The sequence below is a fragment of the Carcharodon carcharias genome, chromosome 6 (genome assembly GCF_017639515.1).
Source record: "Carcharodon carcharias isolate sCarCar2 chromosome 6, sCarCar2.pri, whole genome shotgun sequence".
NCBI lineage: Eukaryota > Metazoa > Chordata > Chondrichthyes > Lamniformes > Lamnidae > Carcharodon > Carcharodon carcharias.
In genome coordinates, this window is record NC_054472.1 from 35,275,441 (window position 1) to 35,294,446 (window position 19,006).

General features: G+C 42.0%; 1 protein-coding gene across 1 annotated transcript in view; it reads left to right on the forward strand.

Annotated features, from left to right (window-relative positions):
- The first annotated feature begins 264 nt into the window (after positions 1 to 264).
- The window catches only part of dipk1c (divergent protein kinase domain 1C), a 44,514-nt gene continuing 25,772 nt past the window's right edge, over positions 265 to 19,006 (forward strand). Inside the window, exon 1 of the mRNA XM_041190072.1 lies at positions 265 to 800. Coding sequence (XP_041046006.1) covers positions 615 to 800 — 186 coding nt within the window. The 5' untranslated portion in view covers positions 265 to 614. The remainder of the gene's footprint in view (positions 801 to 19,006) is intronic.

Here is a 19,006-nt window from a genome sequence, read left to right on the forward strand (position 1 = left end):
TACTGACATTGTATCCTCTCGGTGTAATTGCAATGATATTTGATCGAGTTTATTTGCCTTTCATTCTTCCTCCTCTAATTAGATAAAAAAAAGTGTGAAATACGGGGGAAGATTCTGCCACAGGAATCGTTTTTCCAGGTTATTATATTCAAACTTCGCCCTAACCGCTGCCTGTTTCTGACACTCGGCGAGGGACAAGAGTAGAGGGAAAAAATGCGGAAGTACGTGGCTTAAATACAAAAGCAAACTGGGAACCTCCAGAAAGTGAAACACTTGGGGACAAACGTGACACGGGGTTGGGATTTCCTGTGTATGGCATCTTGGAATGTAAATGTGCGCTGGCCGAGGGGCAGAGCGGGCTGACAGGCGGGTGCGGCTGGCACCTCAGACCATGGGGAGGTCTCGGGCCGCCGCTCTGATTTCTTGTTACTTTATTTTGGTGCATCACAGAGAAGATCTGGGGTCGGGGGCATGTCTTTGTGGAGGCTGAGCACGCTCCCAGGGAGATGCCGGGTCCAGCAGCGGGATCGGTCAGACATCCCGCTTTGATTCCACCACCCCCACCCACCCATTCGGTTCAGTTGGGTTGAAGGGCTGACAACTTAACCCAAGCGATGTCAGTCATCTGGACCCCTACTTTTCGGCAAATTAGACCGAAGACCGTCAGGAAATCCGCTGTGCTGTGTTTCCTTTTGTGGATCGCCTGCTGGATTCTTGTAAACACGTCAATCTTCATTCACAGGAATGTTTTTGCCGAATATTGCACTGATCAGAAAAGTAAAGGAATCCTCAGCAGACTGGTAAGAGATTTGATAATATAATGCAGAGAGCAGATGTCCACACTGCACCTCATTGGTAGAAAATGTCTGGAAGGATGCAGTTTCACATTGAACAGAACGTACCCTTTAATCAATACATTGTGATTTAATAATTTTATCTGAAAGTAAGTCTGTTACAGTTTAAAATAAAGCGACAGTTTTCCACACAAAGTTCACTAAAATCAAGTTCGGGTGGAAAACCCCTCGGGTGTTAGCCTGGATCTGCTGCCCAGGATGTATTTATTCATTTCTTTTATGGCGGAGGGCTATAAACTGGAAAATGGCATAAAATCCGAAGCGATCGGGTAACGAAACATACAGTATTAAAAAGTGCGTCTCCTGACTGGGAAATTAATTACATCACTTGGAGTAAAAGGAAAGCTCACAAGGATCTCGACAAACTGCCAGAGGGAAGCGAGAGGATCCAGTTTAGCAGATGACTGGAGTCAGCTTTCTAACCCAACTCATAATTGAGCGATTAATAAATGCAAGTGGCTCGGTTGAAGGTGATTTGAACAATCCTACGCCTTTAAGAAGTTGCCCCAGCGCATTTTATCGAGTGTTTTTGTTGGCTATAGAAACAATCAAGGGGTGGACCATTTAAAAACATTTTTTTAAAGATAAAAAGACTCGTTAGGGGGAACTTTTCATACATCGAGCGCTGTTTTAATGGTCTTCCTACCCAGCCATTCTTCAATCTGGCGCAGACTCCCCCTGTGTCGGGAAGATTAACGATCAAGAGCCGTGAAGAGGATTAGCACTATCACAGTTATTTCAGATATTTCTGTTAGTAAAGATTAATCTTGCTTGTAAACAGTGACAACAGTAAGGCATTTTTAATCTTCATATTACTACCCGCCTAACAATTTAAATCACTTGTAATCGCGGAGTTTACAATTATACGCAAGTTTAAGAGGAGACTTGTTGGACTCCGGAGGGCTCCCATTATAAAAGGTATTTTAATATCGGTCAGAAGTGAAATAATGTTTGGTGAAAGGGGCGATTTCAAATAGCATTTAATACAAAAACGTTAGTGTTCTAGCCCTTGTTGAAACTGAACCGGATTCCTATTTACTTTGGATAATTTTAGAAATATTATAAAAACATGAAGAATGGTTTAGGTAAATTTCACTGTTTTTCTTATTAAGTAAAGGTAACTGATTTATCTTTATAAATGAAAGATCCCTAGAATATTTGAACATTATACACATCCATATATAACGGAATTCTTTCACATTATCACACATACATGAGCCAGGCTTATCATGGGACAACGTTTGTGTCCTGCTGGCAACTGTTCGACTCAGATTTTATTTTAAAGATGAATCAGCAAAATCCCAGTTGAATAGGTAACCAACATACCATGAAAAGCAGGAATGAATTAAAAACCAAAAGCTAGTGACCAACCATCATCAGTCAGGAACACTTTATCAGTAAAAATGTCAATGATGGAGAAAATTGGTACCAATTACATTGTTCAAAGTCCATTTTGAAAGTCTTTTCTAGCACCAGAAGTTGGGGTGGGGTGGGGGGGGGGGTGCGTAGCGACAGAAATATGATTTCTAATGCAAGGTTTTAAAGATACATGATTTATAAATTATTAAATGTGTCTTTTTTCTGAGAAATCTCTCCAGTAACGTTGTACCCACTGTCCAGGCCACAGGTACTTACTTGATTCAACAACAAATACTTTTATTAGCTTAATTGGGAAGCTCCACCAAGTAGCAGATTACATTTTTCAGACTGTAGCAGTGTCACTCTTTACAAAGCATCCTGTGAGCAAAACCTTCAGTAAAGATTGCCATAAAAACAAAAAAACTGCGGATGCTGGAAATCCAAAACAAAAACAGAATTACCTGGAAAAATTCAGCAGGTCTGGCAGCATCGGCGGAGAAGAAAAGAGTTGACGTTTCAAGTCCTCATGACCCTTCGACAGAACTTGCGTGCGAGTCCAAGAAAGAGTTGAAATATAAGCTGGTTTAAGATGTGTGTGTGGGGGGCGGAGAGATAGAGATACAAAGAGGTGGGGGGGGTGTGGTTGTAGGGACAAACAAGCAGTGATAGAAGCAGATCATCAAAAGATGTCAATGACAATAGTACAATAGAACACATAGGTGTTAAAATTAAAGTTGGTGATATTATCTAAACGAATGTGCTAATTAAGAATGGATGGTAGGGCACTCAAGGTATAGCTCTAGTGGGGTTTTTTTTTATATAATGGAAATAGGTGGGAAAAGGAAAATCTTTATAATTTATTGGAAAAAAAAGGGAAGGGGGAAACAGAAAGGGTGTGGGGATGGGGGAGGGAGCTTACGACCTAAAGTTGTTGAATTCAATATTCAGTCCGGAAGGCTGTAAAGTCCCTAGTCGGAAGATGAGGTGTTGTTCCTCCAGTTTGCATTGGGCTTCACTGGAACAATGCAGCAAGCCAAGGACAGACATGTGGGCAAGAGAGCAGGGTGGAGTGTTGAAATGGCAAGCGACAGGGAGGTTTGGGTCATTCTTGCGGACAGACCGCAGGTGTTCTGCAAAGCGGTCGCCCAGTTTACGTTTGGTCTCTCCAATGTAGAGGAGACCACATTGGGAGCAACGAATGCAGTAGACTAAGTTGGGGGAAATGCAAGTGAAATGCTGCTTCACTTGAAAGGAGTGTTTGGTTCCTTGGACGGTGAGGAGAGAGGAAGTGAAGGGGCAGGTGTTGCATCTTTTGCGTGGGCATGGGGTGGTGCCATAGGAGGGGGTTGAGGAGTAGGGGGTGATGGAGGAGTGGACCAGGGTGTCCCGGAGGGAGCGATCCCTACGGAATGCCGATAAGGCTCTCTTGCCCACATGTCTGTCCTTGGCTTGCTGCATTGTTCCAGTGAAGCCCAACGCAAACTGGAGGAACAACACCTCATCTTCCGACTAGGGACTTTACAGCCTTCCGGACTGAATATTGAATTCAACAACTTTAGGTCGTAAGCTCCCTCCCCCATCCCCACACCCTTTCTGTTTCCCCCTTCCCTTTTTTTTTTCCAATAAATTATAAAGATTTTCCTTTTCCCACCTATTTCCATTATATAAAAAAAAACCCCACTAGAGCTATACCTTGAGTGCCCTACCATCCATTCTTAATTAGCACATTCGTTTAGATAATATCACCAACTTTAATTTTAACACCTATGTATTCTATTGTACTATTGTCATTGACATCTTTTGATGATCTGCTTCTATCACTGCTTGTTTGTCCCTACAACCACATCCCCCCCCCCTCCACCTCTTTGTCTCTCTATCTCTCCGCCCCCCACACACACACCTTAAACCAGCTTATATTTCAACTCTTTCTTGGACTCGCACGCAAGTTCTGTCGAAGGGTCATGAGGACTCGAAACGTCAACTCTTTTCTTCTCCGCCGATGCTGCCAGACCTGCTGAGTTTTTCCAGGTAATTCTGTTTTTGTAAAGATTGCCTTCCTGTTGAGTGCAATGAATATTCCATTTTGCAGCAGGGGTGGGGGTGTATAACGAAGATGCTTTCTTTTACAATCCACAGTTAGACTGGCAATTCATCTCACATACTAATACCTGTTGTTTGTAAGTTGTGATGGAAAAAGACTGACAGCGATAAGCACTAGAGAAGTCATGGGTGAATACTTTGCAGGTAGCTGTGGCTTTGTTGATTTTGTATAAACCATCAAAGCAAAGTCTGAGCTTTTGATTTTTTTTACCTGAATTGCCAACTGATCTACAACTCATACAGTAAGGTAATTGTTTTTGTTGGTATTGTATGTTGAGTGCAGAAACTTATATACTTACTTATCAACTCAACTTTTTGGGTAAGGAAACATTCTGGATTAGGATTTCTGGTGGGGGAGTGGAGGTGTGGATATGATTTCCTGCTGCAATGTGGGAGTCATAGCAGAAGGTTGGAAGAACCCTTGTAGAAATTCCAGGTGTATTTTTTATGTACTTGATTATTGTATTGCAATAGCCTGGGCAAACCACTGCGTATCTCTCTATATAATTGCATTTCATATAATGTATGTTCATTGCATGTACAGTGTTCCTCACACTTGAAATCCCAATTAGTTAAATTTTCTCAGGAACCAATGAAAAGAAAATTATACAACTGAGCACATCTTTCAAAAAAACTGTTTTCTAAATCTCTTAGCTGCCTTGGGGCCATTTTCCTGCACCATAGGATTCTCCCTTTTCTCCTTAGAGATGGATAACCTCTCTGACCTGGACATGTTCTGCATTTATATACATTAATATATATATATACTTAGATATTCTGCCCTGCATCAATGAAAGCACATACCAGTTGGCTCAAACAGCATCAATTTAAAACTTTAATGTGTTTGATGCATAGAACTAGCAGATCATATAGATAAAATTACAGTATATACAGAATAATTACAAATCAGGAGAAGAGAGTATATTAGCAATCCCTTTAATAAATAATAAAAGGTTAGTCAAAGGATGACTGGGGCCAATTAGGATTCAAAAAGGAAATATTCTTCTGGAGACAGAGGCAATGGCTGAAGTACTAAAAGCACACATTGCATCTGACCTCACTAAAGAGGATGCTGCCAATGTAGCAGTAAAGAAGGATGCAGTAGCAATACTAAGTAGGATAAAAACAGATAAAGAGGAAGTATTTAATAGGTTGGCAGCCTTCGAAGTAGAAACATCACCCAGTCTGGATGGGTTGTGCCCTAGTTTACTGAGGAAATAAGGATCAAAATTGTGCAGAATCTGGACACAAGCTTTCATTACCTCCTTGAACATGGAGGTGGTGGCAGAGGACTGGAGGATTGTTATGTTACACCCCGTCTTATAAAAAGACAGAGGGATAAATCAGGCAACTACAGGCCATAGTCAGCTTAACATCAGTGCTGGGAAACTTTTAGAGACAGTAATCTGGGACAAAACTAATTTGTTTGGAAAAGTATGTGCTAATGCATGAAAGCCAACATGGATTTGTTACAGGCAAATTATGCTTGTACAGCTAAATAAAATTACTTGATAAAGTAACAGATAAAGTCATGATAATACTGTTGTTGATGTTATGCACATGGACTTTCAACAGGTGTTTGAAGAAGTTCCATATAATAAACTCTATAGCAAACTGAAAGCCCATGGAATTAAAAGGGCAGTAGCAGCATGGATACAAAATTGGCTAAGGGATAAAAATAAAGCGGTGGTAATTTATGTTTTTTCTGACTTGTTTTTATTCACTCATGGAATATGAGCTTCGCTGGCTGGGCCAGCATTCATTGCCCATCCCTAATTGCCCTTGAGAAGGTGGTAGTGAGCTGCCTTCTTGAACTGCTGTAGTCCATGTGGTTTAGGTACACCCACAGTGCTGGTTCCCCGTCCTCTTCCCGCCGCCGCCTCCGCCTCTGCCGCTGCCCCGGCCAAGAGGAGAGGCCAGGAGTGTGGCAGCAGCAAGAAGAGGAAGAGGGGCCCTGGGGGGAAGGGAGTGGCCACCACCCCGGCCCGAAAAAACCACTAAAACCCGGCGGAAAAAGTGCCGCAAATAAATAATATATTAAAAATAATCATCATTAGACCCGAGGGAGAGACCCGTCTCCCCCTCAAAAAAAAACACGCGGTGCTGTAGGAAGGTAGTTCCAGGATTTTCACCCATGAACTGAAGAGAGGTTTTTGGTTGTGTTCACTAGGGGTCACAATCAGGGCCATTGTGTTTGTTTTTATATATATTAATAACCCAGACCAGAGGATATAGGGAAAAATGTCAAAATTTGCAGATGATATGAAACTGAAAATGTAGCAAAGAGTAATAACAGACTTCAAGGGAACATGGGCTGACTGATGAAATGGTCAAACACGTGATAGATTTCAGTTAATACAGAGAAGTGGGAAGGGATATATTTTGATGGGAGAAATAGAGGAGACGCTATGAATGGGGCAGGAACTGAAACTTGTGGGTGTATGTACACAAATCTTTGAAAGCAGCAGGACAAGTTAAGAAGGCTGTTAAAAACGCATTTAGGTTTCTTGGCTTTATTGATAAAAAAATAGCTTGCAAAAGTAACTAAGTTATGTTAAATCATTATAAAGCACTGGCTAGACCTCAGCTGGATTATATTAAATTCTGTGTTCAATTCTGGCAACACATTTTATGAAGAATGTCAAGTCCTTGGATAGCGGACAGAAGAGATTTATTAGAATGGTACCAGGGATGAGGGACTTCAGTTATGTGAAGAACCTGGGGTTTTCTGCCTTAGAGCAAAGGTTAAGAGGAGTTTTTAGAGATGTGCTCAAAATCATGAATAGTTTTGATAGACTATGAAGGAGAAATTATTTCCAGTGACAAAAAGGTCAGTAACCAAAAGTCACAGTTTTAAAGTGATTGGCAGAATATCAGGAGTTAACATGAGGAAACATTTTTACATAATGAGTTATTGTGATATGGAATGCACTGCAGCAAAGTTTGGTGGAAACAGATTCAATAGTAATATTCAGAAGAGAATTGGGTGAATACTTGAAGGGAAAACATTTACATGGGTCAGTGTAGGGAAGTGGGCTTAATTGGCTAGCTCAACCAAAGAACCGGCATTATGGACCAAATGACCCCTTCTGTGCTGTATCATTCTATGATTCTATGAGAGAGCTCTTCATTTTATTTTCCAGTTTTGTGCCTATATTTGAACTTATAATATTGTTTCCTTGAAAGCTTTTTGATGAATCAATATTTATTTCAAGTTGAACTGCCGCTGAAAAGTGGTCAAAGGTATAGTGAAAAGATGAAGGGCTAGCAAATGCAATAGAAACAAGGGGAGGGTAGTAAAAAGCAAAGGAGGGGGTAGTGGAAGGAGGCAGGGGATGTGAAATGAGTCACAAAGGACTAAAAGCTGGATTGATGGATACAGAAGTAGGAAACTATCTACTTTTATTTATGGGAGCTGGTGACAGATGACAGTAGCCAGAAAAAACAATTCGGTTCTGGGTTTGTCATTATCACTCTTCTCCATTGCTTTGTTTGAGATACAGAAGCTGGAGTGAATGTGTTTCCCTATTGTGTGACACCAAATTAAACAGCAAATTCAAATGGGCAGCTTCGGAGGGAAACCACAAGCATTCATATGAATGAGCAGACATTTTTCCCACAAAAACTGGAAATAAAATATTCCCCCTGGGAAATAATATTAAACAACAAGTCAGAACTAGGGCTTGAGCTGATGTTCCTGTACTGCTCAAACTTCCCTTGTTTTATTTACAATTCATTCAAGCTCTTCATTTCATTGATGGCCCTGTAATTTACTCCCAGGTAATCACTGGCTTCTATAAAACATTTATTAAGGAAGCTGTCTATCATCAGACAAGTGAGCTTATCAGCATCAATATGCTAAGAGGTGCTTGGCTGACTGCATTTCTGTAGCATTGGAGGTAAGTAAAACGCTGTACCTATCAAATGTGAAAGAACTGAATGAACAGACATTGTATGTTTACATATTTTTAGAACTTCCTCAGGCCATAAGGTTAAGCACATCAATTCAAACTGTATTATTCGATACAAAAACAGAATTACCTGGAAAAACTCAGCAGGTCTGGCAGCATCAGCGGATGCTGCCAGACCTGCTGAGTTTTTCCAGTTAATTCTGTTTTTGTTTTGGATTTCCAGCATCCGCAGTTTTTTTGTTTTTATCTCTGTATTATTGGATAGTTGTGAATTAATACTCTGCTTAGCACTTCAGCTGAAATTTACCTCCTGCAACAGTGACTGCCAATGTTAATAACATACCATCTGTTCAGTAACTTTTTAAAACTTGTGAAATTCCATATCCTTTCAAAGCACATTTTGTACATCTACCAAAGCCATTTAAAGTAGATGTAACAGCAGTATTCAAGGCCAATAACACTGTCTCGTAGGACAGTGAAGCTGTATAAATTCAGAAACAACAATTTGTTGCCAGCTGTATGGGGCTTCTATGCAGTGCTGAAGTAACAGATTTAAGGAGATATAAGGGGGCAGAATAGAATGCTGCAGGAGCCAAGAAGCCAGTGAGTTGGAGCCACAGATCCCAGACACACCCCTTGCATTTTGAACATTATACTAGTAATAATTATATAGACCTCTCAAAATAAAATAATGCTTCTACAGACTCCATTACCACCTGAAAGTAATCACTGAATCTACTCGGGGGAATAATTGCAAGTCAGCATTGGATGTAAACATTATTGTTGCTTTGAACTTCCGTACAGCTGGGTCATTTAGGGCACTTGTTGGAGACTTCACTGACATCAGCCGGTTTGCTGTCTGCTGCAGTATTAAATGTGACAGATGCCTTCTTTCAGCAATGCAACTCCTACATACAATTCAACAATTCAACTGTAGCAGCAGAACACATAAACCAAATGCGTCCATGATGTGGAGTTTTCCAAGTTGAAGGGCATATTTTGCGGAAAATGTGAACCCATTTGGACTTCAATGAGCACCTATTATACACATGGGCATAGGTTTTGTTTGACCTTTGGGCAGCTGACCAGTGAAGGCTGCCCTTCCATTGGACCAGCAGAAATGCTCCAGCCATTTTTAGGGTTAGGCCTCATTCACTTGACTCCAGTGAGCTGCTTCTTGCTGACTGGCTACTGGAGGGATTCTGGTCAGTCTAGATCCCAAACCGCTGGCAGGTAGGTAGGGCCATGCAGGGAGTGTGCTGATCATGGAGGGGGGCAAGCTACATGTGGCAGAAAAGCAGTGTTCTTGGTGAGCCTGAAGAAGCACCCCTTCCTCTCATAGCCCCATAAAAAGATGGTGGAAGTTGGAGCTGCTAAGTTATTCAGGTCACTAATGCCCTGTTTATGCCAGGCAGGCTAACTTAAAATCAGTAATGATGCCTGTCTTGTTAGACAAAAATTCGTTTCAAAATTGTTCGAAGAGGGATTCAGATGGAATGTTGCTTCTTGGGGATTTTGCATCACCCTGCATCGCTGGCTAGTGACCCAGTTGTTGCCCTTATGTAGCCTGACAGAATGTAGACATTATGGAGTGCATTTCTGAGCAAGGGCTGTAAGTAAGCAGTTATTTAGAATTCTGAGACAACAGTTCATATCTTAAACATAAGAAGTGAGGCATTGAAATATATTCCAGAGAGGGTTTTGAAAAAACTGTGGTGCGCTGCATGCTCCATAACAGCACAATAGAAAGATGCTGAGAAGATGCTCCAAACTTTAGCAGAGGTGGAGGCAGAGAAGACTACTGCTCTGGAGCCACAGGCAGCAAAGAATGTTGTACAACAAAGGAAGCTGGTCTATGAAGATTTACATAGAAACATACATAGAAAATAGAAGCAGGAGTAGGCCATTTGGCCCTTCGAGCCTACTCCGCCATTCTTATGATCATGGCTGATCATCCATCTCAATAGCCTCCTGTCGCTTTCTCCCCATATCCTTTGATCCATTTTGCCCCAAAAGCTATTCTTAACTCCTTCTTGAAAACATACAATATTTTGGCCTCAACTTCTTTCTATGGTAGTGAATTCCACAGGCTCGCCACCCTCTAGGTGAAGAAATTTCTCCTCACCTCAGCCCTAAATGGTCTAGCCACTATCCTCAGACTGTGCCCCCTGGTTCTGGACTCCCCCACCATCGGGAACATCCTTCCTGCATCTACCCTGTCTAGTCCTGTTAGAATTTTATAGGTTTCTATGAGATCCCCCCTCATTCTTCTGAACTCCAGGGAATATAATCCTAACTGACTCAATCTCTCCTCATATGTGAGTCTGCCATCCCAGGAATCAGTCTGGTTTGCACTCCCTCAACTGGACCTTTATTAGCATCTGTCACTTTAGATCCTTCCCTCTCTGTCTGTAAGTCTTCTTTACTCCACATAGAAAGACATTTTTATTGTGAACATGGGAAAGATCACTTTCCTTAAATTGTTGTAGTACTGACAATGCACCTTCTTCATTGAATTCCCTCTATAGCAAGAACATCCTTCCTCAGATAAGGAGACCAAAACTGCACACAATATTCCAAGTGTGGTCTCACCAAGGCCCTGTATAATTGCAGCAAGAGATCCCTGCTCCTGTACTCGAATCCTCTCGCTATGAAGGCCAACATACCATTTCTTCTTTACCGCCTGCTGCATCTGCATGCTTACCTTCAGTGACTGGTGTACGAGGACACCAGGTCCCGTTGCTCATTCCCCTCTCTCAATTTATAGCCATTTAGATAATAATCTGCCTTCCTGTTTTTGCTACCAATGTGGATAACTTCACATTTATCCACATTATACTGCATCTACCATGCATTTGCCCACTCACTCAGCTTGTCCAAATCACACTGAAGCATCTCTGCATCCTCACAGCTCACCCTCCCACCCAGCTTTGTGTCGTCTGCAAATTTGGAGATATTACATTTAATTCCCTCATCTAAATCATTAATATATATTGTGAATAGCTGGGGTGCCAGCACCGATCCCTGCTTTCCATTCGGAAAAAGATTAGTTTATTCCTACTCTTTGTTTCCTGTCTGCCAACCAGTTTTCTATCCATCTCAATATACTACCCCCAATCCCATGCGCTTTAATTTTACACACCAATCTCTTATGCGGGACTCTGTCAAAAGCCTTCTGAAAGTCCAAATAAACCACATCAACTGGCTCCCCCTCATCAACTCTACTAGTTACATCCTCAAAAAATTCCAGTAGATTTGTCAAGCATGATTTCCCTTTCATAAGTCCATGCTGATTCTGTCACTGTTTTCCAAGTGCTCAGCTATTAAATCTTTTATAATGGACTCTAGACTACCGATGTCAGGCTGACTGGTCTATTGTTTCCTGTTTTCTCTCGAGCCCCCTTTTTAAATAGTAGCTACCCTCCAATCTCTAGGAACTGTTCCAGAGTCTATAGAATCTCAGAAGATGACCACCAATGCACCAATTATTTCTAGGGCCACTTCCTTAAGTACTCTGTGTTGTAGATTATCAGGTCCTGGGGATTTATCGGCCTTCAATCCCATCAATTTCCCCAGCATCATTTCCCTACTAATACTGATTACTGATTTCTTTCAGTTCCGCCCTCTCACTAAACGCCATGCTCCCCAACATTTCTGGTATGTTATTTGTGTCCTCCTTTGTGAAGACAGAACCAAAGTATGTATTTAGTTGGTCAGCCATTTCTTTGCTCCCCATTATAAATTCCCCTGTTTCTGACTGTAAGATCCTGCATTTGTCTTCACCAGTCTTTTTCTCTTCACATACCTATAGAAACTTTTACAGTCAGTTTTTATGTTCCTCGCAAGCTTACTCTCATACTCTATTTTCCCCTTCTTAATCAATCCCTTGGTCCTCCTTTGCTGAATTCTAAACTGCTCCCAATCCTCAGGCCTGTTGTTTTTTCTGGCCAATTTATATGCCTCTTGCTTGGATCTAATACTATCTCTAATTTCCCTGTAAGCCATGGTTTGGCCACCTTTCCTGTTTTATTTTTTCACCAGACAGGAATAAACAATTGTTGCAGTTCATCCATGCGCTCTTTGAATGTTTGCCATTGCCTATCCACCGTCATCCCTTTAAGTAATGTTTCCCAATCCATCATAGCCAACTCGTGCCTCATGGGAAAAATTTTCCCCTCATTGGGGGGTGATGTGCAGGAGGGGGCGCGGGCAGGCGCGCCTCCCATCGGGGGTGTGCTGCCAATTAAGGCCCAACCAGCTATGTGCTCCCTGTGCGGGCGGAGGGAGTGCTCTCTTTCACACATGCGCACAAAAGAGCTCATTGATCTCCCTAAGGCTAAGTGCTGCCTCAGAGAGATCGGCTCCAAATTTAAAAATGTTAAAGAAATGATATAAAAATTTCCCTGACATGTCCCCTCATGTGACACTGTCACATGAGTTGGGACATGTCCATTACCTTTACTGAAACCTTTATTAAATATTTAACAACCCTCATGAAACCTCATCCCGCCCATGGATGAGGTTTCATGCTTTTTCTTAAGCCTGCCAAAGCTCCCAGCCTGCCCGCCAACCCTAAAGTTGGACGGGCAGGTCCATTAATTATGTTAAGTACTTTTTAAATGGCCTCAGTAGGCCATTGACAGGCGGGCGCACAGCTGACTTGGCTGCGCCCCCGCCGACCTGAAAATGGAAATGATGTGGGGTGATGTTGGGAGTGCCATCCGACGTCATCCCACGTCATTTTACGCATCGGCGAGCAGGCCCTGCCCCCGCTTGCCAACCGGAAGATCATGCCCTGTACCATCGTAGTTTCCTTTATTAAGATTCAGGACTCTCCTCTCAGAATCAACCATGTCACTCTCCATCTTGATGAAGAATTCTATCATATTATGGTCGCTCATCCCCAAGGGGCCTCGCACAACTAGATTGCCAATTATTCCTTTCTCATTACACAATACCCAGTCTAGGACGGCCTGTTCTCTAGTTGGTTCCTCAATGTATTGGTCCAGAAAACCATCCCGTATACACTCCAGGAATTCCTTCTTTATGTTATTGTTACTAATTTGATTTGCCCAATCTACATGCAGATGAAAGTTACCCTTCATTCTTTGGAACTCAAGAGAATACAGACCCAGTCTCCCCAATCTCTTCTCAAAAACCCCACCATCCCAGGGATTAATCTGGTGAACCACTGTTGTACCCCTTCTATGGCAAGTATATCCTTCCTTAGATAAGGGGACCAAAGCTGTACACAATACTCCAGGTGAGGTTTCACCAAGGCTCTATACAACTGCAGCAAAACACCTTTACTCTAGTACTCAAATCCCCTCACGATGAAGGTCAACATACCATTTGCCTTCCTAATTGCTTGCTGCGCCTGCATACTAACTTGCAGTGACTCATGAACAAGGGCACACAGGTCTCTTTGGACACCCGCACTTCCCAGTCTCTCACCATTTAAGAAATCTACTGCCTTTCTGTTTCTTTTACCAAAATGAATAACTTCACAGTTATTTACATTATATTTCATCTGCAGTGTTCTAGCCCATTCACTTAGCCTGTCCAAGTCCTCTTGAAGTCTCTTTGTATCCTCCTCACAACTTACGTTCCCACACAATTTGGTGTCATCAGCAAATTTAGAAATATTACAATTGGTCTCCACATCCAAGTCATTTATATAGATTGTGAACAGCTGTGGATCTAGCACTGATCCTTGTGGTAATCCACTAATAGCAGCCTGCCATCCTAAGAATGACCTGTTTATTCCTACTCTCAGCTTTCTGTCTGCTAACCAATTCTCAATTCAAACTAGTGTATTTCCCTCAATCATATGTGCTCTAATTTTATTTACTAACCTCCTGTGTGGGACCTTATCAAAAGCCTTCTGAAAATCCAAATAGATCACATCCACTGGTTCTCCTTTATCCACACTGCAAGTAATATCCTCAAAAAACTCCAACAATTTTGTCAAACATGATTTCCCTTTCATGAATCCATGTTGACTCTGCCCAATTTTACCATTCTTTTCTAAATGTCCTGTTATCATGTCCTTTATAATAGATTCTAACATTTTCCTTACTACTGAGTGTCAAACCATTAGGCCTGTATTTCTCCATTACCCCTCTTCCTCCCTTCTTAAATTGTGGGGTTACATTTGATGTTTTCCAGCCTGCAGGAACCTTTTCAGAATTTATAGACTTTTGAAAGATAACCGCCAATGCGTCCAATATCTCTAGCCACCTCCTTCAGTACTCTGGGATGAGGCTTATCTGGTCCAGGTGATTTATCAACTTTCAACCCAGTTAACCTTTCAGGTACTACCTCTTTACTCATACTAATTTCTTTCAGTTCCTCAGTTTCATAAGTCCCTTGGTTGCCTAGTATTTCTAGGAGATTTTCTGTATCTTCTACCATGAAGACAGACGCAAAGTAACTATTTAGTTTTTCCACCATTTCCCTGTTCTCCACTATAAATTCTCCTGTCCGCACCTGTAATGGACCCACATTTTTCATAGAGTCATAGGGTGACAGAGATCTACAGCAAAGAAAAAGGTCCTTTGGCCCATCAAGCCTGCACCAGTCAAACAGGTGCCTAACTATTCTAATCTTATTTTCCAGCACTAGGCCCATAGCCTTGTATGCCATGGCATCGCACATGAATGTTCAAATGCTTCTTAAATGTTATGAGGGTTTCTGCCTCAACCACCCTTTCAGGCAGTGAGTTCCAGATTCTCACCACCCTCTGGGTGAAAAGATTCTTCCTCACATCCACTCTAAACCTCCTGCCCCTTACCTTATATTTAATCCTCCTGGTTATTGATCCCTCCACCGTGGGGAAAAGTTCCTTCCTGTCTACCCTATCTATGCTCCTCATAATTTTACACACCTCAATCACGTCCCCTGTCAATCTCCTCTGCTCCAAGGAAAATAACCCCAGTCTATCCAATCTCTCCTCATAACTAAAACTCTCCAGCCCAGGCAACATCCTGGTAAAGCTCCTGTAGTGACATCTAGTGTATATCCTGTTCTTTCTAAGAGGGCCTTAATTTTTGTCTCATCTGGACCTTTATTAGTATCTGTCACTTTAGATCCTTCCCTCTCTGTCTGTAAGTCTTCATTACTCCACATAGAAAGACATTTTTATTGTGAACATGGGTAAGATCACTTTCCTTAAATTGTTGTAGTGCTGACAATGCACCTTCTTCATTGAATTCCCTCAAAGCATCAATTGCTCTCTCATCTAAATCACTATGAGAAACCAAACCTGCTAAATAAATTTCATCTAGCTTGTCTGCTACTTTTTTGGTAAACCAGCACTTAATAAAGTTTGATAGTGTTCTGATTGAACAACGGCAGTGGAAGCATCCATTGGCTCTTCTGTACCATTTCCATTCATATGTTCGGTAGCCATTTCTTCAGTGGACATTTTGCCCTCCACTCTCTCAAACTCAGCTTTACAAAATGGCGGCTTGGCTCAGCAAGGCACGCGGTTCCCAAAGCCCCCGAGCTCCACTCATGCACTCGCATGGCGGGGTCTTCTGATATGCCCCGCAAGGACACCAGCGTAGCCTTTAACTTTCCTTACGTTTACCTTTGCCTTTGTGCCTTAGAAGAATGTATACCTGTTGTAGACCATGCAGTATTCTTTAAATACTAGCCATTGTCTGTCCACCATCAAATCTTTTAGTGTATTTCCCCAATCCACCATTGCCAACTTGCCCTTCATACCTTCATAATTTGCTTTCTTCAGATTTAAGACCTGAGTTTCAGAATGAAATATATCTTATTCAAACTTAATGCAAAATTCCATCATATTATGGTCACTATTTCCCAAAGGATCCTTTACATCAAGGTAATTAATTAGCCCTTTCTCATTAGGCAACACTAAATCCAAAATAGCCCGATGCCTAGTTGGCTTCTCAATGTACTACTCCAGAAACCCATCTTGTAAATACTCCAGGAATCCCTCCTCCATAGCATTAGTGCTGATTTGCTTAACCCAGTCTCTGTGTAAATTGAAGTTGTCCATTATTACAGTATTATCCATGTAACATGCATCTCTAATTTCCTGATTGTATCATTCCCAACATTGACACAATAGTTTGACGGCCTGTAAACAACTCCCACCAATGTTGGTTGCCCCTTGCAGTTTCTTAGCTCCACCCAAATTGATTCTATACCTTGATTCTTCGATCTGAGATCCTCTCTTTCCAATGTACTGATCTCGTCCCTTATTAAGAGTGCTACCCCACCTCCTTTGCCTATCCCCCCTAAATGCGGAACATCCTTGGATATCCAGTTCCTGATCTTGATCACCCTGTAGCCACGTCTGGATAATTGCAATTAAGTTATGCTCATTTACCTCAATTTGTTCAAATCATCAATCTTTTTGTGTATGTTACGTGCATTCAGATAGAGTACCTTTAATTCTGCTTTTTTAACTTTATTCTCTATTCTGATACTATTTGATGTTTGCCTATGCTTTGTCTGTCTTCTGTCTTTGATTTCTATTTTTCTACCTCCTTTAACCTGTTTTGCATCCCTTGAATCTGAGCTCCTTTCAGGTTCCCATCACTCCCCAACAGCACTAGTGAATCTCCCTGTGAGGATGTTAGCTCCAGTCCTGCTAAGATGTCCTTCTTGTGCAGGTCCCACCTGTCCCAGAACTGGTCTCAATGCCTCAGAACTCTGATGCCCTCCCTCCTACACCAGTTCTTCATTCACATGTTCAATTGCTTAATTCTCCTATTGCTATGCTCATTAGCATGTGGGATTGGAAATAATCCAGAGATGACTGCTTTAGAGGTCCTGCTTTTCAATCTTCTTCCTAGTTCCCTGAAATCTGCTTTCAGGACCACAACCCCTTCCTACCTAAGTCATTGGTACCAACATGGACTATGGCCTCTGGCTGTTCACCCTCCCCCAAGAGAATGTCCTGCCACTGCTCCATGACACTTGACCCTGGCACTCGGAAGGCAACACACCATCCTGAAGTCATGTCTGTCCGCTCCTCTAACGAATCACCTATCACTACTGCTCTTCCCCTCTTCTTCCTGTACAGCCTTCCTGGAAAAGCTCCTGCACAGCTGAGCCGCCCTTGGTGCCACGAGCTTGGCAGTGACTGTACTCCTCTGAGGAACCAACACCCTCACCAGTGTCCAAAACATAAAACCGATTAGTGAGCAAGACCCCAGGGGACTTCTGCACCACCTGCCTCGCTATCTTGGACTGACTGGCATTAACCTTTCTGACTCCATGCTCTTAGCCTGTGGTGAGACCACCTCTATGAATGTGCTATTCAATAGCACTCAGCCTCGCGGATGTGCCACAGTGAACCCAGCCACCTCTTGAGCTCCAAAACCCAGAGTTCATGTTTCTGCAACTGGTGACACTTCCTGCACATGTGGTGGCCTAGCTCAGCGGTAGCGTCCACAAGTTCTCACATACTACAGGATGTGCATTCCAAGCGGCCCTGCCATATCTTAACTTAACTTCACTTACAATAACTTTATTTTATTTTGGTTTGCTTATATTAACTGCACTCGGCCTTAACTTAATAAACCTTACAACTATTAATAAACCTTACTAGTACTAATAACTCCGACTAATACATAACATACTTTACAAGTTGCAATAAACCTTACTTACAGCATCCCTTGAAATTGACCTCTTGTTTGCATATGATATCACCAAACTAGGGTGTATTGATGAGGGAAGGGGTGGATCCTTGAGGGCTTTCAAAGTGGCAGCGAGGGTGGCAGTGAGGGAGGTAAACTATTACTAGAGATGATCTGGCTGTGTGGATAGATAGGAGTGGAAGAAAGGGCAGTCTTATGGAGCTGAACAATGGATGAGAGGCAGGGAAAGGAGAACAACATGAACAAGGCAGATACAAAGAGATATTGCACCATGGTCAATGTAATATGGAGGATATGATTCATAACTTTGGCTGGGTTGGTTTCAGTATTAAGATATGGGCAGAAGCCACACATAAAGGATTCAAGCACAACTCCGAACTTAAGTGAGGCATAAGAGGGCTGAAACAGGTTGAAAACCATTTTGGTCCTGAAATGTGAGATTCCCAGAAGGAATGATGAGGCTGCTGTCTGTGATTTAGCACAGCAGGAGGTCTTGGTGCAAGGGAACGATGACTGGCACCGAGTTAAGGATCGAGGGGTCTCCAGATGCAAGGATGTTGTTGGATTTTTCATTGTAACTTGGGAGCTCTCAGTGTAACTCAATGCATTCTTGGCAACTGTTAATTATTTTGTGACGGTTATATGCCTTGCCCTGATACATCACATCAATATTCAAATTCCCTGTAATGCAATGTAGTGAACAACATAGAAAAATTATCATTAAGAATCTCTATAACCACTTACTGTTGTTAATTGGTGTTTCTATTTGTTATGACTGTTCCTGGCCAAGGTCCCCAATTTGTTATGATCCTGGACGAGGTATCCCAAATCTTTATGGTCCCTGGCAACTGACTCCCCTTCTTTACTCAACCCCCTCAGTTGGTTGCAGCAAGGTTAATTTAAAAATGATCCCTTCCCTCGTGGATACTTTTTCCACATCCAAATGTATTTATGTTTTAAAAGGAGCCAATTTAACCTGGGTGTCTTGAGTCAAAGAAAGAGTGAGTTTATTAGTTACTAAACATGAGAAAAAAAAATTAAAATGCAACACACATATACACATATCAGAAATGAGAATTCGAGTCCAAAAATAAAAATTAAAAAAGATATGCAAATCAGTCCTTTGACTTGCCTGTGATGAGTA